Here is a 26,701-nt window from a genome sequence, read left to right on the forward strand (position 1 = left end):
CAGAGGGGAGTGCTGATCGATTTTATCTTCTTCTCTGTCTCACCAGGATGCCAGCCCATCTTCCACGTCTACGTCTGCAGCGTTTAGGTAGCCCATAAAACAAAGGAACTATGTCCGGTGTGAACAAGCGAACAGCTGAGTCGGAGTTGAAGTCGGTATTAACGTCAAAATTAGACATTTAAAGTCAGGTTAGCAACTGTCAATCTGATGTCCAAAAGTGATTGGTCGGTAAAGATACAAAAACTGTACAGATAAACACAAAAAAAGTCACTAAGCGTCAAAGTCAGGTTGGAACTCGTAAGATGACGGCCTTCTCTATCGGCGCCATCTTTTGCCATCTTTACCACATTAAGTATTTTATGTAGAAGGTCTTTATGGGGCTGTATGAGCTCACAGCACCACTAACAAATGAGTCTTTAATGTAGAGGGTCTGTATTCATATGAGGTCAGTATGAACTTGGCACTGGTAGAATGTTCTGGGGTCGTTGATTCCTAATGTGTCTTTTGTTTGAAGCTGTGGCTTGTTTGAAGTACTCAGAGAAGAGCTTCAGTTGTAGACATCAAATGCTGCCGTTGAAGAGGTAACTTTAGATTCATGTTATTGCAGTGCTTGAATACGTGTACATGAAGTGTCCTTATGCGATAGCAAATATCTCCAACCAACTCCTCCTTGGTGTTTTATCTCCCCGTTTTCCCTCATGGTCTTCTTCAGTGTGTCTGAGTGCTGTGTTTTTTTTGTGGTGTATTGCCTGTGTGTTATGTGCCACTGTGTTGCCCCCCTATGTTGACTGACCGAGCGTGTTAAGTGACCCTCTCTGACTTCCTGTCTAAAGCCACGGTGTGAGAGGAGATCACCATGATGATCCCAAGAACAACCTCCTGGGATAAATCCTTATAGCAACACCTGTGCCATGCATAAATCTGACCCCTATTTCATCTTGACTGATAATTCCCATATAAGTTCTATAATGAGAGACTTTAACTGAAGTACAGTTGAAGTCTGAAGTGTACATTCACTTAGGTTGGAGTCATTAAATGATATAAAACATATTGAAGCTTATTGCATCATGTCTGATTCATTCCTGTAACATATACTGTAGTGAATTCTAAACAGTAGAGAGTTGTCATTCTTGTTTTGTAAAGACATTTTACAAAAGAAAACATGGTGTAATGCCACCTGTTGTTAGTGTTGTTTAGGTCATTGTTTGCTTGTTGGGTGACAACCTTTGCTAGTGTTATGGAAGAATGAGTTGATTTGAGACATGTATAAAGGGTTTTGGTAGTTTTAGTGCATTTTGGATGTGAAATTAACTGCTGTGCCAAGCTGAAAGTTGGTTAGGAGAATTGTGTGAAGAGTTTGGAAAAAGTGACCTAAGTATTGAGAAATGGATCCTAGCGATTGTAAAAAAGTGTAATGAATATCGCACACACCAGATTCCAGATTCCCTCAGCCCAATCACAATATGATCCTGATTATTATACATTAAATAGAAAGCACCTTCTGTTGTGGCATTCATTTATATGTATGGCCGTTATGGAATTACCTACTGTTTCATTATGGTGAAATGTCATCACACATAATGTCAAATCACAAGTTCACGTTCAAGTTTGACTTGTCACATGTACAAGTACAGTGAAATACTTAATGTGCAAGTCCTACCCAACAGGACAGTATTCAATATCAACTAAAGAAAATACAAATACAAATAAAAAAAACAGGAGAAATAAGAAATAAGAGTAGAAGCTACAGTGTACTGTCTAATCGGCCTTTTTGGATTATCATACAACGTTGAGAGATGATATTGCGTAAACGAGTCATCCTAAAGAGTTCAGATATCATTAAGGATGTCTTGAAAATAAAGGAGAGCCGCACACTCTAGGAGCTCAGATGCAAAAATGTCCTGTCCAACGTTTCGACAGACAAGCTCTCTTCATCGGGGTATGATCAAACACTGCGGTATGACTCGTTTATATAGTGTCAAAAGACACAGGTGTCTGTAATCATGGCCAAGTGTGGCCTAATATCATTGGTTAATTATCAAATGTTAAAATGGCATACAAAGAACAGCATACAAAAAAAAATGGATACCATACGATCATAGATACATTTTAGACTACACAAACTTACAAACAATTACAATGGCAAAGTCACAATAATCACAAGAATGGGTTCAGATCAAAGTCTACGTTGAGACCGAAGGGAGCAAGGGTCTTTAAATGAAAGATCCAGGCAGCCTCTCATTAAGGATGTCAACATAGATATTTTATTTTTTTGCCAAGGCATGTTACCTAGCTCTAGAGAGGGAGTTGTGTTTGAAACAACAGGCAGAAAGCAGCCTGAAGCGTGATGCAATACCAGACTTAAAAATGCAACAGCACTATTTCGGGCATGAGCAGAATAACATTTTTAAGACAGAGGGGGATTCAGAGAAAGCCGAGTGAAAGTTAGCCACGACTACTATTCAGCCTCTCCCTCCTTCCTCAGTCAACTGCTGTATTTTGCAACCTGATCTCATAGTTTGACTTAAAAAAATTTGAATTGGATGAACGCCGATTTTTTGACCCATTAATTCCACGTGGTTGCAGGGATAAAACAGAAACAACTCAAAGGGTTAAGTTGAGGTATTCATTCCAAGTGGTTAAGGCTATGGTTTGGGGAAGGCTCTGAACCTTGTGAGTTTGAGTCCAGTGCTGTGCCACTGTTTGTTGTGAGCACTGAGGAAGCCATATATCGACGTCCTCAGGACCTTTTGTTACATCCGAAGTCAACCGCTTTTTTCTTGTGACCAGCCGGATATGTTTACCTCCTCTACATATCTCTCTTCTTCCTTCCTTCCTTTCTCTTTCTGTCATCGCTTGTTCTGTATTTCTCTCAATCTTCAACAAGCAGGCACGCACGCACGAACACACAAATGGAAGGCTGTCTTTCTTTCTTTCCTGTTTTCATCCAGTATAGGGTACATAGACTCAAAGGATTGTTCTCTGATGTTAAATATTGATAAAGCCTTTTACACTAATGAAGAAATAAATACCACACCAGCCCAGAATACAACCTTATTACAAATACACAGAGGAACGAATACCACACCAGCAGCCCAGAATACAAGCTTTTTGCAATTACACAGAGGGAAAAAAATCTAAGCAATAGCTAAGAGGCCATATTTAATACTCCTGCAGCCCCTGCAGCCAATGCCTAACCAGACAGAACAGCTAAGCTCTTGAGATATTGACAGTCATATTTCAAAAGGCTACATTTTTATAGAAGTCGGATGGCAGTGCTTGCATCATAATTGTCATTGAAATAGAGATTTAGAAAACCATTTCTGTGTATATCAATATTAATAATAGGAGAGAACTTCATGAGAAGGCAGTGGAATGGTAAATCTTTTTTTCGACCGGAACAGTCCGCTCTAGAACATTGAACCACCACTCTGGATGTCTGGTTCACCTGATCATTGTCTGACCATCTGATCACGAGACACTCCTGAGAGAACACTGTGTGTGTGTGTGTGTGTGTGTGTGTGTGTGTGTGTGTGTGTGTGTGTGTGTGTGTGTGTGTGTGTGTGTGTGTGTGTGTGTGTGTGTGTGTGTGTGTGTGTGTGTGTGTGTGTGTGTGTGTGTGTGTGTGTGTGTGTGTGTGTGTGTGTGTGCATGTGTGTGCATGTGTGTGAGAGAGAGACTATTCAGCAGAGCCCCCAGAGCAGAACAGAGCTTTGTGGTGATGCATTATTAATTACCTGCAGCTCAATTCTTTTTTCCTCCTCCTTTATTTATTGATATTCAATTTTACAAGTTTTTGATTTTATACTGACCATTCTCCTCTCTCTTTTTCTCTCTCCGACCCTCTCTTTTTATCTATTTTTGCTTGCTCTCCCCTCCTCTCTCCCCTCATTTTGGTAAATTGAAAAAAGTAATCATTTTGTGTGTGTGTGTGTGTGTGTGTGTGTGTGTGTGTGTGTGTGTGTGTGTGTGTGTGTGTGTGTGTGTGTGTGTGTGTGTGTGTGTGTGTGTGTGTGCGTGTGTGCGTGCGTGTGTGCGTGCGCGTGCGTGTGTGTCTCTTGAGCATTACGTCAGGTAGCGTGCTGCCCCTCTCTGTATTTCTGTTGTGGTTGCGTACCATCTCAAATTTCTTCAAATAAGTAAAAACTCAAATGTCAATAACCACTGAGCACAGTGGTTAGCGTCTTTTGGACATCTTTGTTTTGTCGATTTTTGGTCTGGCCCTACCAAATCAGAACCAATCATAGAAAAAAACAAGTTTTCATAAGTTTAGACAGTACAGTAAAGTAGAGGAAAGGTAGAGTATAGTTCAGTACAGTACAATAGAGCACAGTAGTGTAATGAAAAGTAAAGTATATGTCAGTACAGTACACTACAGTACACTACAGTACAGTAGAGCACAGTATAATGTACTTTGTACCCTACTGTACTCCACTGAATTAAACTAAACTCTACTGTACATTGCTCTACTATACTGTACTCTGCTGAATTAAACTCTACTGTACTGTGCTGTGCTGTATTGTGCTGTTCAAGCTTGTGAAACATAGATGCCTTTTCAACATCCGGATATTAAGTATTCTCAACGTCTTTTGAACGTCATTTAGCTTTCTGTGTACATTGTTACAATGGGAATGGTTGTCAGATTGACAAGCAACCCCAATATCAATGGGACAACTATCCCATGAGTTATGATACACAGACAGGAGCACTTTTATTCACTATATACCAAAATATTCCTTGTAATTACACCAAATCACTCCATAGATAATATTGATCAGTATTAATCGACATGGTCGGTAGTAGGGGGTTGGTTACATCAAGATAGGTCAGTCATTGATGTTGGTCTGATGAGTTACTCCACAACCTGATTCAAGCAAACGGTTTGTGTGGTTTTGATTGGTTTGATGTGATTTGATTGGTTTGATTTGCAGTGTTTTGATTAAAGATACAGTTTACTTGGTTTTTCTTCCATTTCAGTTTAAATGAAAAGGGCAAAAATACTGGGTACTTGGTGACATTGTTCTGATTACACATAGCTTGTATTATTGCCCATTTTAGGGATAACGTTACTTTTGTTCATTGAGTTGGAATTCCATCACACCGAGAGGAAAAACAGTGCAGAAATTGCCCCTCCAGCAGCATATTTGTTCAAATTTAGCCCTTTCTGAAGTTCAGCCAGTTTTTAATTTCCATTTAGCATCTCTCTGCTCTGCCTACTCACTGACCTTTCATACATACTCAAACAGCCCCGTCTCTACTCTCTTTATTAAACTAGAGTCGCTGATTAAACAACAGCAAAGAGGCGAAGTCTCAATCAGTTCTCTTCTCTTTCTCTCGCTCAGACACTGCTTCTCTCAAAAGATAGTGATGTTTGTTAACTCTTTTTTTTGTCCCGATCTGCATTCACTCTGTGCTTGGCACAGTAAAGGAAAAGAGAAGAATGAAAAATGCAGAAAAGAGAAGTAGGTATCGGCTCTGTGTTTCTTTTATAATGTTGGTAACTTTATTAGTGTGTCTCTTTGTTATAGAGGTGTTGAAATGTATTAAGCCCATTTGTCCGTGGGTTTTCATCCCTGGTGACAGCTCACTCTGTGGTTGAACTTGTCTGCTCCAGTTCCATCTCCTCCATTTTGTTCCTGCTGACTGTAATAAGACGCTGTGATCCTCTATAGTTCTCTGACAGACAGACGCCAAACTTTCCTCTTTAATCCTCCCAGTTCATTCAACAGTAGCGTTCTGCTCTGGCAGAGTAAGTGTGAGTGTGTGTGTGTGTGTGTGTGTGTGTGTGTGTGTGTGTGTGTGTGTGTGTGTGTGTGTGTGTGTGTGTGTGTGTGTGTGTGTGTGTGTGCGTGCGTGCGTGTGTGCGTGCGTGCGTGCGTGCGTTAGTGGTTGGGAACCATTGTTTTTTTGTTCCATTTGACTGTTTTGACCAGAAAAATAAAGTTATAAACTGGTTCGAACCTTTTTAAACCTCTGAAATGGGCTAGTAGTTTACATGCATTGGGCAGACAAGTGTAGGCGTGAGAGCCAGAGAGGGTGGAGGAGGAGGCTTGACTTGAAGCGCTGGCCATCTTTTTATGACATGCATTATTTCAATTAGGCCCACAGAATTATACCTACGGAGGAGCGGCTTCTATGAAGGAACTTTGAATGTCTTTGAACTTCTGAGAGTTGGCTGAACATTGGACCATGCTAACAAGCTGGTGTGTGCGGAGTGGCACCAGAATTGAAATAAAAACACGTCTTACCTTTGTGAAACATGATAACTATAGCATCCTTAACTAGCATTGAAAAAGTTCATCCGTTCTTCTCTAGTTTAAAAAAAATTAAAAATCTCTCCCTAAATTCTTAATCACACTTGTAACGTCAGTAGGCTACAGTAGCTTGTGTTTTGGGAGGGGTAGGTAGCCTGCACACACTGGAAAAGATTTTCAGCTGGCGGGCAGACACTGGAAGCAGTTGCTGAGTGAAAGAGTGAGGGCTTTGCATAGGCACTTTGTTGCATTTTTTGTGGGACTGGGAAAAAATGCTCGTAACAATAAATAACGTTATTAACCGGTCTTCATGCTTTTAAAATAACGATTCTGTTCCGGAACTGTATAGATCACTTTTGTTCCTGGTTCTGATTCTGTTTCTAAAAATGTTTTGTACTTTTCCAGTTTTCAGTTCTGTTCCCTGAACTGGTTCTAAACCCTGGTGTGTGCTTGCATGCCTGTGTGTGTCTTCGTTTCAGAGTGTACTGTACATGTGCTCCAATGAATCCCTTGCCATGCTTGTCTACACTCATATTATTTGGTCATCAGTGCACCCCCTCCCTCTTCCCCAACACCACAGCAGCTTGTGCACTGCTGTATATTCGCCTTAGATTCATACCCTCACCTGCCTCTCCCTCCTCTGCCTCCCTGCATGCACACCTGTATTCCTCTTTACCTACCTACTTGGATTCTAGTGCACCTGTGAGCTAGGCTCCTGTTTAACGAAGGAACTCCAAACATGGAATAGAGTGAATGAGGGACAGTTGAATCTTATTTTGTTGAGAGACAGAGAGGTAGCTAGTGTTGTCATCCTGAGCTGGGTTTGGACCCTTGGTATTTTTCGTATGGTATGTATGAACCACTTGCTTTTGCTTATTGATTAGTATGATCTGCATAGCCCTTTCCTCTAGCCAAGGACCAAATGCGCCCTCTGTAGCCTAATGGGTGGAATGTTATTAATATTTTTCATAATTTCGTGTTTCTATGTCAAACAGTTTTGTTATATTTCAGTCTTCTGTGATGTATATACTCTAAATTGCATAGATTGCAATGCTATGTCTGACATGCTACAAGCGTCTTCTTTTTTAAGCCCATAACCATGTGTGTGAGGTGTATAGATTTGTTTAAGACTACCAAGAATCACTCTGTGTGAGCCTGATTTAGCCCAATGCAGTAAAAGGTTAAATGTTTGTTAATCTGACTGAGGCTGTACAGATGTAGGATCTTAATTTGATCGCTCTGTTGTTGCTGAGAATTTTCCTGCAAGGCAGGAAATGCAAACTTGTCGTGTATTCAAGGTTTACAACACAGGCTTTCTAAAGTTTGTTATTTCCACTTTAAAATGTGAGACTTGATTTTCCCTAACAACAAAATGTATCTACCTCTAGTAAAATGGTCCATTAATTATAATCCATATAATAATTCACGTTTTCTTTTGCTGCAGGATTATTTTTCTTCTGTAGCAAACTCAAATTAAGATCCTACATCTGTATTCAACACCCGGTGGTTGCACTCTAGCGTTGCTTTGAGGTGTTATTGATTTTGTGGAACAGTTTTACAAATGTTACATTCTAAAGTCCATTGCATTGTGATTATGTCAATAGTAATAGTATGGTAGCTAGGTGAACCAGCCTTGAGTGAACAATTGTTTTTGTAGTCTTACTGTATATTGCTTCTTTCTAAAGGATGCTCCCATTTTCTTGAATGAACACTATCTTATCTCCTTCCTTTTATGGTTCTTATCGAAAGTGGGTTTGATAGATATCAGTGAATTAATGAAAGGAAGATGGAAAGCAGAAATTTAACTGGAAATTGAAATTGAACTGATCAACTACTCCACTTCAGAATGCTTGAGAAGACGAACAGAAAACCTCCCTTTCATCTTCTATCTGACATGTATCTATATCTGCAGCTAATTGGATGGTCACGCTCATAGTTGTTCATTATTAAGGCCCCTCATTTGTCGGTCCAGGCCTTTGTTATGGTGGTGATATGTGATCCTCTGTAATAACTGTGTGTCGCTATTGGACACCGCTGAGTTCTATAGTGATGGGGGTCGGGGGGTGAAGAGACTGTCTTGTCCATGTGATGTTCATCTCTGCTAAATGTTTCTCTCCTGACGGTGCAATGAGTTATGTTGGTTTAGGGCAGGGTAGGCAACCCTCGTCCTGGAGTGTCACAGGCACTTCATGTTTTTGATTGATCTGTCCTGGAAGAGCAGGTACACAATATATACAAAAGTATGTGGGCACCTCTTCAAATTTGTGGATTCGGCTATTTCAGCCACACCCATTGCTGGCCTGTGTATAAAATCGAGCACACAGCCATCGCCTTACTAAGGAGCTCAGTGACTTTCAACGTGGAACCGTCATAGGATGCCACCTTTCCAACAAGTCAGTTCATCAAATTTCTGCCCTGCTAAATCTGCCCCGGTCATCTGTAAGTGCTATTGTGAAGTGGAAACGACTAGGAGTAACAACAGCACAGCCGCGAAGTGGTAGGCCACACATGCTCACAGAATTTGGCCGCCAAGTGCTGAAGCATGTGACGCGTAAAAATCGTCTGTCCTCGGTTGCAAAACTCACTACCGAGTTCCAAACTGCCTCTGGAAGCAACGTCACCACAAGTAATGTTCATCGGGAGCTTCATGAAATGGGTTCCCATGGCCGAGCAGCCGCACACAAGCCTAAGATCACAATGCGTAGTAAAGCCAAGCGTCGGCTGGAGTGGTGTAAAGCTCGCCGCCATTGGACTCTTGAGCAGTGGAAACGCGTTCTCACACTTCACCATCTGGCAGTCCAATGGACGAATCTGGGTTTGATGCCAGGAGAACACTACTTGCCGCAATGCATAGTGCCAACTGTAAAGTTTGATGGAGGAGGAATAATGGGCTGGGGCTGTTTTTCATGGTTCATGCTAGGCCCCTTAGTTCCAGTGAAGGGAAATCTTAACGCTAAAGCATACAATAACATTCTAGACGATTCTGTGCTTCCAATTTTGTGGCAACAGTTTGGGGAAGGCCCTTTTCTGTTTCAACATGACAATACCCCGTGCACAAAGCGAGGTCCATACAGAAATGGTTTGTTGAGATCGGTGTGGAAGAACTTGACAGACCTGCACAGAGCCCTGACCTCAGCCCCAATCAAACACCTTTGGGATGAATTGGAACGCCGACTGCGTAATAGGCCTAATCGCCCAACATCAGTGCCCAACTTCACTATGCTCTTGTTGTGGTTTAATGGAAGCAAGTCACTGCAGCAATGTTTCACAATCTAGTGGAAAGCCTACTCAGAAGAGTGGAGGCCATTATAGCAGGAAAGGGGGGACCAACTCCATATTAATGCCCATGACTTTGGAATGAGATGTTCGATGAGCAGGTGTCCACATACATTTTTGTCATGTAGTGTATGTTGAATTTAGGCAATTACTGAACTGATCAATTAGCTTAGTTGGTCAAGTGTGGTGCCTCGTTGGAACAAAATCCTGCAGTAACTGTGGCACCCCAGGAACAGGGTTGCCTACCCATGGTGTATGTTTTAGTTAGGTACTGTAGTTTTTCATAATGTACTGCTGAAGCACTCATACATTTCTTGTTCAATGAGGTCCTCCTCAGATAAATATAAAGGTCCCTACATGAGAGTTTAACAAAGTCCTCTGAATGTCACAATAATGAGAATAGTTCATGAATTTGGGGAACTTGACTTTGTCATTATCCCCAAAGAGGTAGGTCTTCCAAAATATTTGACCTGATTTCACTGTGTAAGTGTTCAGTAGTTCCTTTGTTTACTTTACTTCCTCCTCTTCTCTTCCTCCCTCAGAGCGGGGAAGGGGGTATTCTCAGCCATGAAGCTCGGCAAGACCAAGAGCTCCAAGGATGACCACAAGAAAGGTAGGCTTTTACTAATCAGCTGCCCATCGAGACTTTGATAAATTGAATCAGGTGTGTTAGAGCAGAGATAGAGAGAGAGACCTGTAGCTCTCCAGGAAGAGGGTTGGCCTCCCCTGGCATATAGTAACATAGGTTATTGTGATGGCGCCCCCAAGATGAGCCAGCCATCTTGGACATGGAGGATCTGAACAGGAAGGCCATGCGTCTGGGAGGGGTGGGGGGTCTGGACCCAGACTGCATCTCCCTGGCCTCCGTCACTGCCGTCACCACCAATGTCTCCAACAAGAGGTCTGTGTACTTATTTATGTACTTACTTATTGTACATCTGTTACTGCAACGATCCATTGACCCTTTATAACACTCTTATTCATGTTTATAACCCATACTACAGTACTAGTTGAGTAAATTAGCACACTGCAGGCTACACTTCATTAGGAAAAGCTCTGATTTGTGTGCCTTGACTCTCTCAGATCAAAGCCTGATATCAAGATGGAGCCTAGTTCTGGGAGGCCTGTGGATTACCAGGTGAGATGAGGAAAGAATACACCCCAACCCCCAATAAAAAATATATTTAAAAAAACAAAAACATGTTTTATTGTCACATACACCAGATAGGTGCAGTGAAATGTGTTGTTTTACAGGGTTAGCCATAGTAGTACGGCACCTCTCGAGCAAATTAAGTGCCTTGCTCAAGGGCACATTGACAGATTTTTCAGCTCACGTATTTGATCCAGCGACCTTTCTGTTACTGGCCCAACACTCTAACCGCTAGGCTACTTGCCACTCTAAACATGTGTTGATTTGCAGGTTCAGTCATAGTAATAGGCGCGCACAATTTTTAAATTGTTTTAACTGTTAAGTTCCAAAATTAGGACATTTATTTAAATCATGGTATGTTCTAATTCATTTCTAAGCAATAGCAAACATATTGTTAAATGAACATGGTACAATGACATTGTTTGTACAAGTGGCTGTCCCAAACCTGACTCCGAAACTTAATGTTTGAAAATAAAGCAATTCATGATTATTTTTTATCTAACACTATTTTTCAATATAACACCCTTCTTTGTCTACACAAAGCATTGTTCACACCCTCTTAAGCCTTAGCCCCACCCATCTCTTTAAGTTTTGGTCCGTGCGTTCTGTACGAACTTGCCAGCTACTTCCAGAGATCTAAGAGAGAGAGAGAGAGAGAGAGAGAGAATAGCTCACCCTAACATTACTCGTCCTATCGCGTTCAGAGCGCACACTGGACGCTCTGGCCAATAAGTAGAGTTGTTCCAAAAGTTGTGACCTCACAACTACAGTCAAGCACCCAAGCTACCTTGCTAACATTGGCTAGCTACTTTCAGAAACATAATGAGAGAACACCCCACTCTGACCATTTTACTCGCCCTAGCAGAGCTGGTTAGACTTTTTTGTATGTTATCCAGAGTGTTGGTGACTGTAAATGTGCTGCTGGCAACAATTGAATTATGCTTTGTTGCCAACGTTTACTGACACTGGACATATTCAATGGGTGTTGAGTGTTCAAAAATGCATCAGTTATTCTGCACTTTGGCACACTGAGACGAGAGTATTTTTTAAGAAATGTAGCTAGATAGCTAGCTAGGTAAACAATGAATACCAACGCATGATGCAACGTTAGTTAGCGAGCCAGCCAGCTAACGTTAGCTAGCTAGCTAACAGTACCCTTTAACTTGAAATGAAAATACAGTACATTGTCAAAATTAGAGTGGAGTCATGTAGTTAGCTAGCTAAACAATGGACCATAATCACAACTCATGACGTTACTGTACTCTACTGTAATATGCTGTATTGTACTGTGTTCTACTTAAGTGATAGTGCCAGAGAAGCCCGTGTTTGGAGGATATATTGGCACCGGCTTCGAGGGCATTATCACTTTTATACAACGGGTTACCAACATATTCAAATAATTATTGGTCGTTAGTTGTATCGGTTCCGTTCCTAGAGACGCGACCCAGTTGTTCAGTCTTTTTGTTCAGTATTGTAGCGACCCGCACAGACAGCGGTGTGTTATGTGGTAGGCTATTAGTGGGTTGTGTTGTACTTACCAGTGTTCGCGGGGTCCGACATGCCAATCAACCAACTATGTGCCAATCATGTGGATGCCTGGAATGTTCTGATGCCGGGCATCCTGGTGGTTGGCGGAGTGGCATGGAGGGGGTTGGGCAGGGGGATGGAGCATTGGAAGTTAAGACCAGGTTTAGCCATTGTTCTCTCTCTTACATCTGGGCTTCACAAGAGAAGGTCACGGTTGGCTTGTGGGGTATCTTTCATTTATTTGGCGTGGGCTATGGCCAAACAGTAGCTTGTGTGAAGTTGGGTTTATAAACCGTCAATTCGTAAACTCAAACCTCTGTCTGGACAATTGTTCCTTTATGATCTAGTCAGGTCATTACAGTATCTTTGGATGTGACCCAGTCGTTCATTCTAAATGTTCTATTGTCATACTGGCTGGCAACATTCTTATCCCTTTATAGCTAGCCAGCTACGGCTAACTTACAGTCACGTCAAAAAGTGCAAAATAACAGCAAAGTAGCTGCATTTGCATTTGTTTAAGCTGCATGTATTTGGAGACATTCATTACAATGACCTAATGAGGCACAATTAGCCTACCATAGAAAATGTGCTTACTCATCAGGACACTGTTGTTCAGAGGAGCTAGCCAACAACACAGCTAACACAAAGCTGCACTTTGTTTCATTTAACCTTTCTTCAATTAACATTTCATTGTATATATCCATAGAAATGATGTCAGCTGGTTCATGATTTCGACTGGCTGAGAAACGCTCCCTGCCTGTCTGTCTTATCCCGACTCCCGACACATTCATTACTATAGGACAGCTGGAAATGAAATGTAAATATTGAAACAATGTTGCAAATGTTGGAGAGACAGACAGCAAGGTTTACACAAATCTCTGCTGTTGAAAACAAAATGATAGTCTAAAGGAAATGTGAGATAAAGTCTAGATGCTTTTTATAGTGGAGATCAAGTTTATAAATTGCTTGGCTGGGCTGATGAGACAGTGGATTGCGCAGTCAAATGGAACAGAGTAAATTGTCATTTTAATGTCATAGATTTAGCCGGTGGTAACCTGTGGAATAGACAGCGGCTGGAATGCGGTTTTAACCAATCTGCATTCATGATTAGACCCACCCATTATATAATGTACTGTACTGTGCTCTACTGTGCGGTACTGTACTCGAGTTTACTCTACTTGAGTTTCTTACAATTTGAGAAAGGGCCCCTGGACCAATGTCCTGGTATAAATCTTGGTCTTTGCTCCTGATCCCTATATTACTTACATGGTTTGAGTCACTTTGGTCAACTCTGAGTTCAACTCGGGATAACCGGTACCACGCAAGTGGCTCACCTTTTAGCCAGGTAAATGTATATGGCAATGAATCATTCAGAACTAACCTGCAGGCTAACTCAGGGCTAACTGAGTGTCTGAGCCATTAGTTGAGGACCAATAAAATCATATTCCCTCCCTCTCACAAAGATTGCACCATCATCCCCTTAATTTGGGGAAGATGACTGATGTCTTGGAAATTCTAAAGAGAGACTGTATATTCTTCAAACAACAACCTTTATTGTAAGATTAGCAAAAAATGGAGCAATCAACAATCACTCATAGTTCAGAGTTAAATGCCCAACGAGCAGAGTTGGCTCTCAGCTTTTATAGAAAGTCCAACCTCTTTGTCTATGTGGCAGTTAGCAGATGTGTGCAAACAGGGATGGGGAACATGGTTTATGAAAGAAGTTCCAGCAGATAGTACAAATGGGATGTCACATATTGCGGTCGCACCCGGCTCTTATCTGTACGCCCAGACTTATGACTAAGTCACACAAGACAAGCCTGCATCAGCAAAAAAAACACTAGCATATAGCAATGGACAATTCTCTAAGTAAAAACAGTATAGTATGTCTAATTTTGTCATTTTTCGTGACATTTCCTCCCTTTTGAGACTAAGTCTAAGTTTGACTGGTACTGTATATAGTTATAAACATACTTAAACATGCTCATTCATGTAAATTGTTCTGTATTATCCAGAAAGCCATATGTATTGATGCACTTTAACATTAGAATTATGATAACATGGTAAATTGAAACCCCTACTATCACCGTCCCCATAATAGTGATACAACCCAAATTTGTGACCGAATGACAGTCCTTCGTGCTTTACTTTGAGTCTATAACGCAAACGCAAGACCCTCAACTTAGTGGTTTGTTAATGACAGATCGGTGTCTCAATGCATTTCAATCTAAATCACAATAATCTTCCTAGTGTGTAGACCTCCAAAATAATGATACCCCAAATAAACAGTTTAGGGCAACCCTAAATCAATTTACAGGCACAGTTGACCACCCCCTTCCTTCCTGGCAATCTTCTTCTGGCATTTCTTCATGTTCTGCTTCAGATAGTGTTTCAGTTCGTCAGTTCGTTTCAAAGTGGATGGCCCTTGATAATGTCTCTCACCTGGGCCGCCACTGTCCGTTACAGCCCATTATGCCTTGCCCATTTTCCCACCAGTACACCAGCAGCATGAGAAAAGTCTCTCCATGCTCCCTCCACATGGACCCATGTCGCACTCCTGAGAGAAAAGACATGAGAGAAAAGGCAGTTAATAGCTTCGACTGGATGCTGTGTACAGGTTGTTGGCTTGGACTCAGGTCTCACAGCAGAATTGGTGAAGGGTAAGGTCATAGTGAACACATTTATCAACCAGAGGAGAGGAGAGAAGGAAGGATGGAGGAATGGGGTTTATTAGAGAGGAAAGAAAAAACGCTCCAGTAAGGATACAATTAGAGGATAGTGTGAAGGCTGGGTGGGGAGAACAGAATCTAACAGCTCATTAACGTAGCCTAACTGCAAACTGCATAAACTCCCCTGCTAACAACAGCAAACTGACCTAGATACAGTAATGTACCAGTCTCTGTGACCAGGAACCACAACAGCGCACACCAACTGAGATGTTCACAGCAGGGATAATTAACCCTGAGGGACAGAAGTCGCCTCTGTAGTCTAAACCTCCAGTCTGAGTTGTCATCTTGTTTGTTTCACGCCGTACCCTTTTATTATGGTACTTTCATTCGCATTTGGGTGGAATGTTTTGGAATTAAATGATTCCCTCCATGCTTATTCCCTCCCGATTCCGATAGTCCTCCAGCAGGATTTCCGAAAAACCTGGGTTTTCCAGAAAATGTTCTGTTTCTTTGCAACCCTAATGCTAATATGTCCCATTAGATTAGCATCACAGTCGTTGAGGCAAGGCAGCTGGTTGGCCTTAACATGGACCCTGTGGTCTGTGTGGAGATTGGGGACGACAAGAAGTACACCTCCATGAAGGAGTCCACTAACTGCCCCTACTACAATGAGGTAAGTGCATCTCTCTCTCTCCCGCTCTCCCTCCCCTCCCCTCCCCTCTCTCTTCTACATTGTGTATAATTGAGTAGAAAAAGTGGGAAGAGAAGCCAGGCTCAGTTCAGAGGCTCCAGCACCAGCCTGGCTGTGTTCAGATCAAAGCCTCTGCTCTGGGCTCAACAGGAATCCTTTCTGCCTTGAGCTATGCACATTACACTCTTCTTTCACGAGAGGGAGGCTGAGCAAAGCGTCAAAGCATTATTCAGTTGGTGTCCTGATCCTGCTAGACATTAGTCTGTAATAATTCCCCTTGTATTCGATCCAATTCACCCGGACGTGAATGGATTCAGCCAATGCTGAAAGAATGTTAACTTGATCATTGTTGGTTGTATTCTGTTAGTTATTCAACTCAAGCATTAGTGATGGGGGGGGGGACAATACAGTTACAAATCGGGGTATTTATTGATTTGGCAATACCGCAATATTATTATTTTTATTATTTTTCCTTCATAGCCTGTTCTCCATCTTCTTTCTAAATAGGGAATGTATTTTCACCAATTTTATTTCCATGGCTGATCAAAACTCATTTTCTCCATGGCTCTCTCTTGTCCCTCTGCACCAGACATTATTTATTGATCATCGTATCGCTTTGTAATCACTGTATCGAACCGCAATACATATAGAATCGTGAGACTCATGAGAATCGCAATACATATCATATCGGCACATAAGTATCCACATACTGTCCACAATGTCTATACACCACATATACAGTATATATATTCATACTCCGGACTCCAACGCTGCTCATACTAATATTTCTTAATTCCATTCTTTTACTTTTAGATTTGTGTGTATTGTTTGATATTACTGCACTGTTGGAGCTTGGAAAACTAGCATTTCACTACACCCGCAATTCATGATTCAAAATACACTCCGACATCTGAGCTACCTTTTTTGCAGGTGCATGGTAACAGTTGAATAAGATGACAAAAAAAGAAGAAACGAAGGCCTTGAGGCCGATACGTAAAGCTTATTAAAGAGCAGTGATTACTAGCAAGAGCAGTGTGCGGGTTTCTTTTTCCCTCTCACTACACAAACACATTAACACCTGCTAAATGTGCGTACGCAACCAATACAATTTGATTTGCTTTTATAATATTGTATCGTGAGGTCCCTGGCAATTCCCAGCCCTATCAGGCATGTAGAAACGTGTTGTGTGGCATGACCAATGAATCCTTCAGGGGTTGATTCATTCAATTCAACCTTTGAATCTACTGAACTCAATGGAATGATCATACAATACATGAGTCATTTGACAGAAAGTAAGGCTACTGTATCTGTCACATCACATTATGCCTTCTCTTCTCCCCACAGTATTTTGTCTTTGACTTCCACGTCCCACCAGATGTCATGTTTGACAAGATCCTGAAGCTCTCCGTAAGTGGCTCTTCTACACACACACACAGACATTCAATCGTTCTCTTTATAGTAACAGCCTTTGAGCATGAAATCAACATTTTATCCTTCTCCCACACACTCTTACTCCTTACTCTCTCTCTCTCTCTCCTCTCTCTCTCTCTCTCTCTCTCTCTCTCTCTCTCTCTCTCTCTCTCTCTCTCTCCTCTCCTCTCCTCTCCTCTCCTCTCCTCTCCTCTCCTCTCCTCTCCTCTCCTCTCTCTCACCAGGTGATCCACTCTAAGAACCTGCTGCGGAGTGGCACCTTAGTTGGAACTTTCAAGCTGGATGTTGGCACAGTCTACTCCCAGCCTGGTAAGTGGTAAGGTCCTGAGACTGGCACATGGGAGATGTTGATGGTTGCCGTGGTCATATTTAGAATTATTTTAATTCCTGTAAGTGGTTGAGAGAATGGTTGATTTTTGGATTGATACTTGTCTGTCACAGAGCACCAATTCTACCACAAGTGGGCCACACTGTCTGACCCTGATGACATCACGGCCGGCTGCAAAGGTTACATCAAGTGTGACATCGCCGTGGTGGGGAAGGGGGACAACATCAAGACTCCCCACAAGGCCAACGAGACGGATGAAGACGACATAGAAGGGTAGAGAATGTTTTATTCGGGCAATAGAATGTTGTAGAAGGGATATACATTGTAAAGTGGCTGTTCCACTGGATGTCATAAGGTGTATGCACCAATTTGTAAGTCGCTCTGGATAAGAGCGTCTGCTAAATGACTTAAATGTAAATGTAAATGTTTAGGGGGGTCAGGGGTCAAATAAAAAAGTCCGGAGAATGTTATCAAGGGGTTACATTGAGACGAAATCAGGCGTACAACTGTTTTTCAACCTTTTGTTTCTGGTCAGGAACCTCCTTCTTCCGGAGGGTGTTCCCTTGGAGAGGCAGTGGGCACGATTCTACGTGAAGATCTACCGCGCTGAGGGCCTTCCCAAGATGAACACCAGCATCATGGCCAACGTTAAGAAGGCCTTCATAGGGGAGAACAGAGACCTGGTGGACCCCTACGTACAAGTGCTCTTCGCCGGACAGAGAGTAGGTCCACTTACAGCCACCCACTACTCAGGAGGTTCCTCACTTCTCCATACCATGAACCTGAAACGGTCTTATTGAAACTGTCTGTTTTATTTATTTACTTGATAAACAAAAGAGACAAACAGCATTACATAATGATCACATTCCCCATTATAAATACAGTATACATTTGCATAATATGAAGTGTCAGTGTAAGAGTTGAATTGGTGCCAATCCAGGCGTATGTTGATGGTGTTTCCTCCAGGGGAAGACGTCGGTCCAGAAGAGTAGTTATGAGCCGATCTGGAATGAGCAAGTGGTCTTCACTGAGATGTTTCCTCCGCTCTGCAAACGCATGAAGGTCCAGATAAGAGACTCCGACAAAGTCAACGACGTCGCCATAGGAACACACTTCATTGACCTGCGAAAGATCGCCAATGATGGTGACAAAGGTGAGGTCCTATCTGCCCCCAACCATAGCTCAAAGGTCGAATATTGCCAGGACATCGGGTCAATCCAATCTTATTGTAGCACATTAGTCATTTTGGTCGTCAGTCGTTTTTACCAAGTCATTAGAGGGCTTTGACCCAAATGATTAAAGAAAGTCAACAATGGTTTGCTGCTCCTGCCGACACCACACAGGCAATAGCCTTTCTCAGGACCCTGTTCTTTGTTGAATTCTCCTGTCATCCTCCATCCCTCCTCCCCTCCCCCAGGGTTCCTGCCCACCATGGGCCCAGCCTGGGTCAACATGTATGGCTCCACCCGCCAGTACACTCTGATGGATGAGCACCAGGACTTGAATGAGGGGCTGGGGGAAGGCGTGTCCTTCAGGGCCCGCCTCCTCATCTCCGTTGCCGTGGAGATCCTGGACACCACCTCCACTGAGATTGTAAGCTCCACCGAGGTGCAGGTGGAGCCTGTCTCTAACATCTCAGAGGTGAGTGCTGATTGGGTGGTGACTATTCATTGGTTGCCATGTATGTCTGAGGTCAGTTCCATTGGCCTTTCCTTTCAAAAGGGAGTGTACATTGGCTGGCTGTCATTGACTCACACCTCACACTGCAGTACTATGTTCAATCTTTCCATTATATTTACCTTACATGACCTTTCTCATCCCCATTAATTCTGATTATGAGGCATAGGACTTATTGGGAGAAACTGCCAAACTATTGAGTATCCCCACATCTTTTCAGTTAAGATACATAAAACCCTACGCGTCTTCAGCTTTGCCCTTTGACCCTGCCTATGACTTCCTGACCTCGCCATATACAGTCAGTGCTTAGATGTCTTCATTCTGTTGTTATACTGCATTGCATTGACATTATATTGCTGTTAAAGTTGTTAGCTGGCCGTTAGGGAAATCAGTAAGCAGTGTTACCCCAGGCTAAACATTAGCTTTCCCAACTGTCCCCTAGCTGTCTCTTTGTTTAGCTAATGCCTCCCTAATGTCTCCCTTGGGTGCAGTAAGTTGTTCATATCAGTTTGACTATATGCCAGGTGCATGTGTAGCTATCACCCCTTAGCCTATAGGAGAGGGAGAGAGATTAACGAGGCAAACCCTAACGTGCTCAACATCTCAATCAGTACTAAACAATACATTGTTTGATTAAAAAGAAAAACCTGTGTGTCGGTAACTGAGACTGTATTTGTTTATTTAGCATGCTGTGTGTGTGAGTTTAAGGTCAAATGGGGGTTGGTTCTACCTTTAATTTGTATTCGGTTGTTTACTTTGTCTTCTTCATTCTGTCGTTCAGAGTGTTACAGGGAAAATAGAGGAATTCTTTCTGTTTGGTTCCTTCCTGGAGGCCACCATGATCGACAGGAAGATCGGCGATAAGCCAATCAGCTTCGAGGTCACAATAGGTAAGTACTACACTCAAGGGTATACAGTAATAACTTCTCATAAGTATTTGTCTAAAAAGAGAGTACTCAATGATTTGTATGTTTGGCATGTAAATAACACAAACAATAACACAACCATACAATTCTACTACTTTATTTTCCCCATTTCCTTCTCCCAGGCAACTACGGCAACCAGATAGATGGAGTGAGCAAGCCCTCGGCAGCTAAGAAGAAGAAGAAAGAGGGAGGAGGAGGAGAGAGTGATGAGGAGGAGTCAGAGCTGATCCAGCAGAACTCCAGTGAGGACGAGGCAGATGATGATGGGGACCTGGTGTCTGTGTCCTCCTCCCCACCCATGAAACCTGTCATAACAGACAGGTCAGAGGGGCAGGGGTTCAAGGGTCAGGGGTCATCAGTGGTGGTTTGGTCATGTTCCGTTAGTTCCTCCTGGGTCACCCCTATAAAGCCTTAGTTCTGCTTAGAAATATTGTTTTGCTGATGGGGTGTCACAACTCAAAAAAGTCAGTGTACCACTTGGTCTTCTTTATTCATAGAATAAGATACAGTATGTATACCAAAATACTCTAACATAAGATCATGGAAATGTAAAAAATAACATGGTGCACGGTACAACATGAAAAAAAAAGAGAGATATGAAAGAAATCAGTTTCCATTGATCTCATTCTCTGAGGCACTCTGATAATGTCAACTCTCTTCCTCTCCCCTGTCAGATAAGAGTTGACAGGATCACATCTGTTCTACACAGCCTAGAAAAGGTTGTTTAATTTGATTTGTGCCCAACTTTAGGAACTACTTCCACCTGCCCTACTTTGAGAAGAAGCCATGTATCTACATCAAGAGCTGGTGGCAGGACCAGAGGAGAAGACTTTACAACTCCAACATCATGGACAAGATCGCTGACAAACTGGTCAGTAATCACTCATGTTGAATGTGCACCATTGTGCAGGATAATAGGTTAATTCATCCCAAATAACTCAAGGTATTACATTCTTAGAAAAAGGGGTTCCAAAAATAGTTCTTTGGCTGTCCCCATAGGAGAACCCTTTTTTGGTTCCAGGGAGAACCCTTTTTGGTTCCACATAGAACCATTTTGGGTTCCATGTAGAACCCTCTGTGGAAAGGGTCCTACATGGAACCCAAAAGGGTTCTTCAAAGTGTTTTCCTATGGGAACAGCCGAAGAACCCTTTAAAGTTCTCGGTGGCACCTTTTTGTCTAAGAGTATATTGTATCTGATGCCCTTGTTTGTGTGTTGTGTCTGACAGGAGGAGGGTCTGAATGATGTGCAGGAGATCATCAAGACAGAGACAGCCTATCCAGAGCGCAGACTCAGAGGGGTGCTGGAGGAACTCAGCACTGGCTGCAAGTGAGATAACATTACCGCTACGACAACCATAATCAATTCATAATTACTTGTTTATTTTTTTTTAACCTTTAACTCTGCATTGTTGGAAAAAGGACCTGCAAGTAAGCCTTTCACTGTTAGTCTACACCTGTTGTTTAGTAAGTATTTGACAAATAGCATTTGATTTGATTTTGATTTGATCCTATTATGCAAAGTATCTTCTTTAAGTGTCTCTGTGTTTTCACTTTCAGTCGTTTCGTCACTTTGGCGAACAAGGACCAGAACCAGGCAGGCAGAACCAAACTGGACAAAGAGAGACTCAAGTCCTGCATGAGAGAGATGGTACAGCGCCGCTCTGAGAGAGTGATGGAGAGAGTTGCTATGGTTACGGATCTATCCTTATGCAGCAGAGGGTGGGAATGTGTATAATGTCATGTCCTTCTCTATAGGAGAGCATGGGCCAGCAGGCCAAGCTGATTCGCTCCCAGGTGAAGAGGAACACAGTGAGAGACAAACTGAAGATGGTTCAGAACTTCCTGCACAGGCTACGTTTCCTTGCCGACGAGGTACAGATTCTGTTACACTCAACTTTATTTATAACACATTCCAGATGCATCGACAGAGCAATTGATAGAAAGAGCACAGGCAACCTCAGAAAAACATTCAGCAACCTCCCGCCAGTGGATCCTAACTCTCCCTTATGTAAAACACTAGCTTAATAATAACCAATCGCTTTGTACAGTTAAGAGCACCACTGTGAACTCATGAAATGCCCTTCACTGTTGAAATAGTGTGCGTCCTTGTGGATATCAATGTCATTTATGTTACGCCCAGGAATTTCAGCCTGTATTGACCACTATGTGGGTGTCAATAACACTTTGAACCTGTATCCCCTGTGCCCTCCAGCCCCAGCACAGTATCCCAGACGTGTTTGTATGGATGATGAGTAGCAACAAGCGTATCGCCTACGCCCGCATCCCCTCCAAAGACATCCTCTACTCCATCGTAGACGAGGAGACAGGCAAGGACTGTGGCAAGGTCAAAGCTGTCTTCCTCAGGGTATGTGAAGCTTCTGTGGTTCTCTCCGCCCTCTGCTTCTTCTTCCAGGGATGCCTGCGTGACACAATCAAGGCAGGAGCATTGGAAACACACAAATACAAGTACCACAAGCACAACAACAAAAACAACAACACATCCCTCAGTAAAAAGCGTTCCTCCAACGACAATGCGGATTGCCAGAAAGGCACCAACGCGTCCAACTGTAGGGTATTGCGAAGAATATTTATGTAAGTTAGGTACAACATTTAAAGAGTGACCGGGTACGGTCTCTCGTACAGGTTAGTAATGTGGCCGTTTTTGCAAAAAGGGATTTATAAATGTACAGAATGCAGTGTCAGAGAGGGCCAGCCTACTTTCTGGTAGAGAATGAAGTGATGAGTGCAAAACCTGTGATAAAACAATGAGCTGATGAAAGTCCATTTACGTTAGCGTTTGCTGTTGTATGTCTGTGACGTTGCGTCTCTAGAACCCAAGCTAAGACGAAAATGTTACTATAGCTGATGAAAGTTGCAAAAATATCCCTGCAACGTCGCTGTAACGTTTTTGTCCCCAGCTGCCTGGTAAGAAGGGGTTTGGTCCAGCCGGGTGGACAGTGCAGGCTAAGATGGAGATGTACCTGTGGCTGGGCCTCAACAAACAAAGGAAGGACTTCCTGTCTGGCATGCCCAACGGCTTTGAAGAGAACAAGGCTCCCAGGACAGGCTCGTGTCTGCAGTCTTTACCCCCTATCAGTCTGGTTTATAACAGTAAGTCTGTCTACAATCTGTGACCCCTACAGCACTGTATACTGCAGCTAAAGTAGGTAAGTACCCACTGGGCACACACTGGTTGAATCAACATTGAACCAATGTGGAATAGACGTTGAATTGACGTGTCCAGTGGGTAGTTGCTGTAAAAGCCAAGTTTTATAGTTACACATTCCCTCTACCCATTCATTGAAGTACGTACTCAAGTGTTAGTGGCTCACAACTGTGTATGTGAGTGTTGTCTCATCTCTGTGTCCTCTCTCTGCTCTCCTGTGTATCTGAGTGTTGTCTCATCTCTGTGTCCTCTCTCTGCTCTCCTGTGTACGTGAGCGTTGTCTCATCTCTGTGTCCTCTCTGCTCTCCTGTGTACGTGAGTGTTGTCTCATCTCTGTGTCCTCTCTTTGCTCTCCTGTGTATCTGAGTGTTGTCTCATCTCTGTGATCTGAGTGTTGTCTCATCTCTGTGTCCTCTCTCTGCTCTCCTGTGTACGTGAGCGTTGTCTCATCTCTGTGTCCTCTCTCTGCTCTCCTGTGTACGTGAGCTCTTGTCTCATCTCTGTGTCCTCTCTCTGCTCTCCTGTGTGTATCTGAGTGTTGTCTCATCTCTGTGTACTCTCATCTCTGTGTCTCTCTCTCCTGTATCTGAGTGGTGTATCATCTCTGTGTCCTCTCTCTGCTCTCCTGTGTATCTGAGTGGTGTCTCATCTCTGTGTCCTCTCTCTGCTCTCCTGTATCTACGTTGTCTCAGCGTTGTCTCATCTCTGTGTACTCTCTCTGCTCTCCTGTGTATCTGAGTGGTGTCTCATCTCTGTGTCCTCTCTCTGCTCTCCTGTGTATCTGAGTGTTGTCTCATCTCTGTGTACCTGTGTATGTGAGTGTTGTCTCTGCTCCCTGCTGTGTATCTGAGTGGTGTCTCATCTCTGTGTCCTCTCTCTGCTCTCCTGTGTATCTGAGTGTTATCTCATCTCTGTGTCCTCTCTCTGCTCTCCTGTGTATCTGAGTGTTGTCTCATCTCTGTGTCCTCTCTCTGCTCTCCTGTGTATCTGAGTGTTATCTCATCTCTGTGTCCTCTCTCTGCTCTCCTGTGTATGTGAGCATTGTCTCATCTCTGTGTCATCTCTCTGCTCTCCTGTGTATCTGAGTGTTGTCTCATCTCTGTGTTCTCTCTCTGCTCTCCTGTGTATGTGAATGTTGTCTCATCTCTGTGTCCTCTCTCTGCTCTCCTGTGTATCTGAGTGTTGTCTCATCTCTGTGTCCTCTCTCTGCTCTCCTGTGTATGTGAGCGTTGTCTCATCTCTGTGTCCTCTCTCTGCTCTCCTGTGTATCTGAGTGTTGTCTCATCTCTGTGTCCTCTCTCTGCTCTCCTGTGTATCTGAGTGTTGTCTCATCTCTGTGTCCTCTCTCTGCTCTCCTGTGTATCTGAGTGTTGTCTCATCTCTGTGTCCTCTCTCTGCTCTCCTGTGTATCTGAGTGTTGTCTCATCTCTGTGTCCTCTCTCTGATATCCTGTGTATCTGAGTGTTGTCTCATCTCTGTGCCTCTCTCTGATATCCTGTGTATCTGAGTGTTGTCTCATCTCTGTGTCCCTCTCTCTGCTCTCCTGTGTATCTGAGTGTTGTCTCATCTCTGTGTCCTCTCTGCTCTCCTGTGTATGTCTCCTGTGTATCTGCTCTCCTGTGTATCTGTGTTGTCTCATCTCTGTGTCCTCTCTCTGCTCTCCTGTGTATCTGAGTGTTGTCTCATCTCTGTGTCCTCTCTCTCTGTGTATATCCTGTGTATCTGAGTGTTGTGTCTCATCTCTGTGTCCTCATCTCTGTGTCCTCTCTCTGCTCTCCTGTGTATCTGAGTGTTGTCTCATCTCTGTGTCCTCTCTCTGCTCTCCTGTGTATCTGAGTGTTGTCTCATCTCTGTGTCCTCTCTCTGCTCTCCTGTGTATCTGAGTGTTGTCTCATCTTTGTGTTCTCTCTCTGCTCTCCTGTGTATGTGAGTGTTGTCTCATCTCTGTGTCCTCTCTCTGCTCTCCTGTGTATGTGAGTGTTGTCTCATCTCTGTGTCCTCTCTCTGCTCTCCTGTGTATCTGAGTGTTGTCTCATCTCTGTGTCCTCTCTCTGCTCTCCTGTGTATCTGAGTGTTGTCTCATCTCTGTGTCCTCTCTCTGCTCTCCTGTGTATGTGAACGTTGTCTCATCTCTGTGTCCTCTCTCTGCTCTCCTGTGTATCTGAGTGTTGTCTCATCTCTGTGTTCTCTCTCTGGGCTGCAGTGAAGCAGGTATTCCAGCTGAGGGCTCACATGTACCAGGCCAGGAGTCTGTTTGCTGCAGACAGCAGTGGCCTGTCAGACCCCTTCGCCAGGGTCTTCTTCTCCACACACAGCCAGGTCACTGAGGTAAGAGAGAGGGTGTGTGTACGTGTGTGCGTACGTGTGTGTGTGTGTGCTGGTGTGAGTTTTTTAAAACTTTTATTTAACAAATATTTTTCAAGCAAGACCTGTTGTGTGTTTCTAGGTCCTGAGTGAGACTCTGTGCCCTACGTGGGATCAGCTGCTGGTGTTTGATGATGTTGAGCTGTTCGGGGAGGCCGGCGAGCTACGAGACGACCCACCTATCATTGTGGTAGAGGTCTATGACCAGGACACTGTGGTACGACCCTAAAGATAGAGGGAGAGGGGGGAACTATCATTGTGGTAGAGGTCTATCTATACCCATAGAGAATAAATAGTTTTGTGGGATTCAAAGGATACGAGGATTCAAAGTACTGTGAGATCTGTGATCCCAACACGGTGTTTGTCCATATGTCCTGACTGTGTATCTGTTCTTGTCTTCATTTACCATGTTCCTCCTGTACCTCCTCATGTGGTGGATGCTGTTGGGGCTAAGTAGAGTGTGAACGCTTGAAGTAGCGCCTCTCCTGCTTTGGGCTTCTGTTTGCGTAGCAATGTAGCTAGTTAGCGGAGTCATACAAGAGGCAGGACAGGCTATTTTAAAAGGCCCTTCCCAAACTAGGTTTACCATCTCTCCATGACGTAGCCATAAGCATGGTCCTCTTGCATTCCTCCGGTAGTGGTTGAAGTTAGTAGTTGTAGACACGGTTGTGTTTGACAGCTGAAACAGTAGTTGATTAGTTTGGTTAAAGTGTTTACTCTAATAGTCATGCATGCTTCTCATAAACTGATGGAACCCATAGGGGTATGGCCCCTAGTAGGACTTCTTTTAAGTATTTTGTTAGTATTACAGTCGCATCTTCTCTGAATAGTCCCCGCTTTTTACACTGTTTTCAGCATTACCTCTGTGCTTACACTGACCCCCAGTGGACATGGCAGGAAGTACACCCCAGAAACATTTCTAACTTTGTTTTTCTTTCTACTGTTGGTGGCATCCAGGGCAAGGCAGAGTTCATTGGTCGTACGTTTGCTAAGCCCATCACTAAGATGTGTGACGAGCACTACGGACCCCCGAGGTTCCCCCCTCAGCTAGAGTACTACCAGATCTACCGTGGTAACTCTACCGCCGGTGACCTACTGGCTGCCTTCGAGCTGCTACAGGTAAACTGATCACACATGCACGCACATAGACACATGTGCACACACACACAAACACACACACACACAGACACTAGGAAACTAACACATAACAAGGACACACTGAGAGCATGCCAGCGACAAGC

General features: G+C 43.3%; 1 protein-coding gene across 11 annotated transcripts in view; it reads left to right on the forward strand.

Annotated features, from left to right (window-relative positions):
- The window catches only part of LOC118397707 (otoferlin), a 129,757-nt gene that overhangs the window by 82,023 nt on the left and 21,033 nt on the right, over window positions 1-26,701 (forward strand). For all 11 annotated transcript variants that reach the window (XM_052470681.1, XM_052470680.1, XM_052470686.1 and 8 more), the window contains exons 6-26: window positions 10,073-10,143; window positions 10,299-10,431; window positions 10,614-10,668; window positions 15,418-15,549; window positions 16,912-16,974; window positions 17,223-17,307; window positions 17,440-17,599; window positions 17,862-18,048; window positions 18,293-18,479; window positions 18,744-18,967; window positions 19,785-19,893; window positions 20,052-20,250; window positions 20,680-20,800; window positions 21,157-21,257; window positions 21,488-21,578; window positions 21,686-21,802; window positions 22,143-22,295; window positions 22,849-23,041; window positions 25,300-25,424; window positions 25,543-25,677; window positions 26,418-26,579. In XM_052470681.1, the coding sequence (XP_052326641.1) occupies window positions 10,073-10,143; window positions 10,299-10,431; window positions 10,614-10,668; window positions 15,418-15,549; window positions 16,912-16,974; window positions 17,223-17,307; window positions 17,440-17,599; window positions 17,862-18,048; window positions 18,293-18,479; window positions 18,744-18,967; window positions 19,785-19,893; window positions 20,052-20,250; window positions 20,680-20,800; window positions 21,157-21,257; window positions 21,488-21,578; window positions 21,686-21,802; window positions 22,143-22,295; window positions 22,849-23,041; window positions 25,300-25,424; window positions 25,543-25,677; window positions 26,418-26,579 (2,803 nt within the window). The remainder of the gene's footprint in view (window positions 1-10,072; window positions 10,144-10,298; window positions 10,432-10,613; window positions 10,669-15,417; window positions 15,550-16,911; window positions 16,975-17,222; window positions 17,308-17,439; window positions 17,600-17,861; window positions 18,049-18,292; window positions 18,480-18,743; window positions 18,968-19,784; window positions 19,894-20,051; window positions 20,251-20,679; window positions 20,801-21,156; window positions 21,258-21,487; window positions 21,579-21,685; window positions 21,803-22,142; window positions 22,296-22,848; window positions 23,042-25,299; window positions 25,425-25,542; window positions 25,678-26,417; window positions 26,580-26,701) is intronic.

This window comes from Oncorhynchus keta, chromosome 19, assembly GCF_023373465.1.
Source record: "Oncorhynchus keta strain PuntledgeMale-10-30-2019 chromosome 19, Oket_V2, whole genome shotgun sequence".
Lineage (NCBI taxonomy): Eukaryota > Metazoa > Chordata > Actinopteri > Salmoniformes > Salmonidae > Oncorhynchus > Oncorhynchus keta.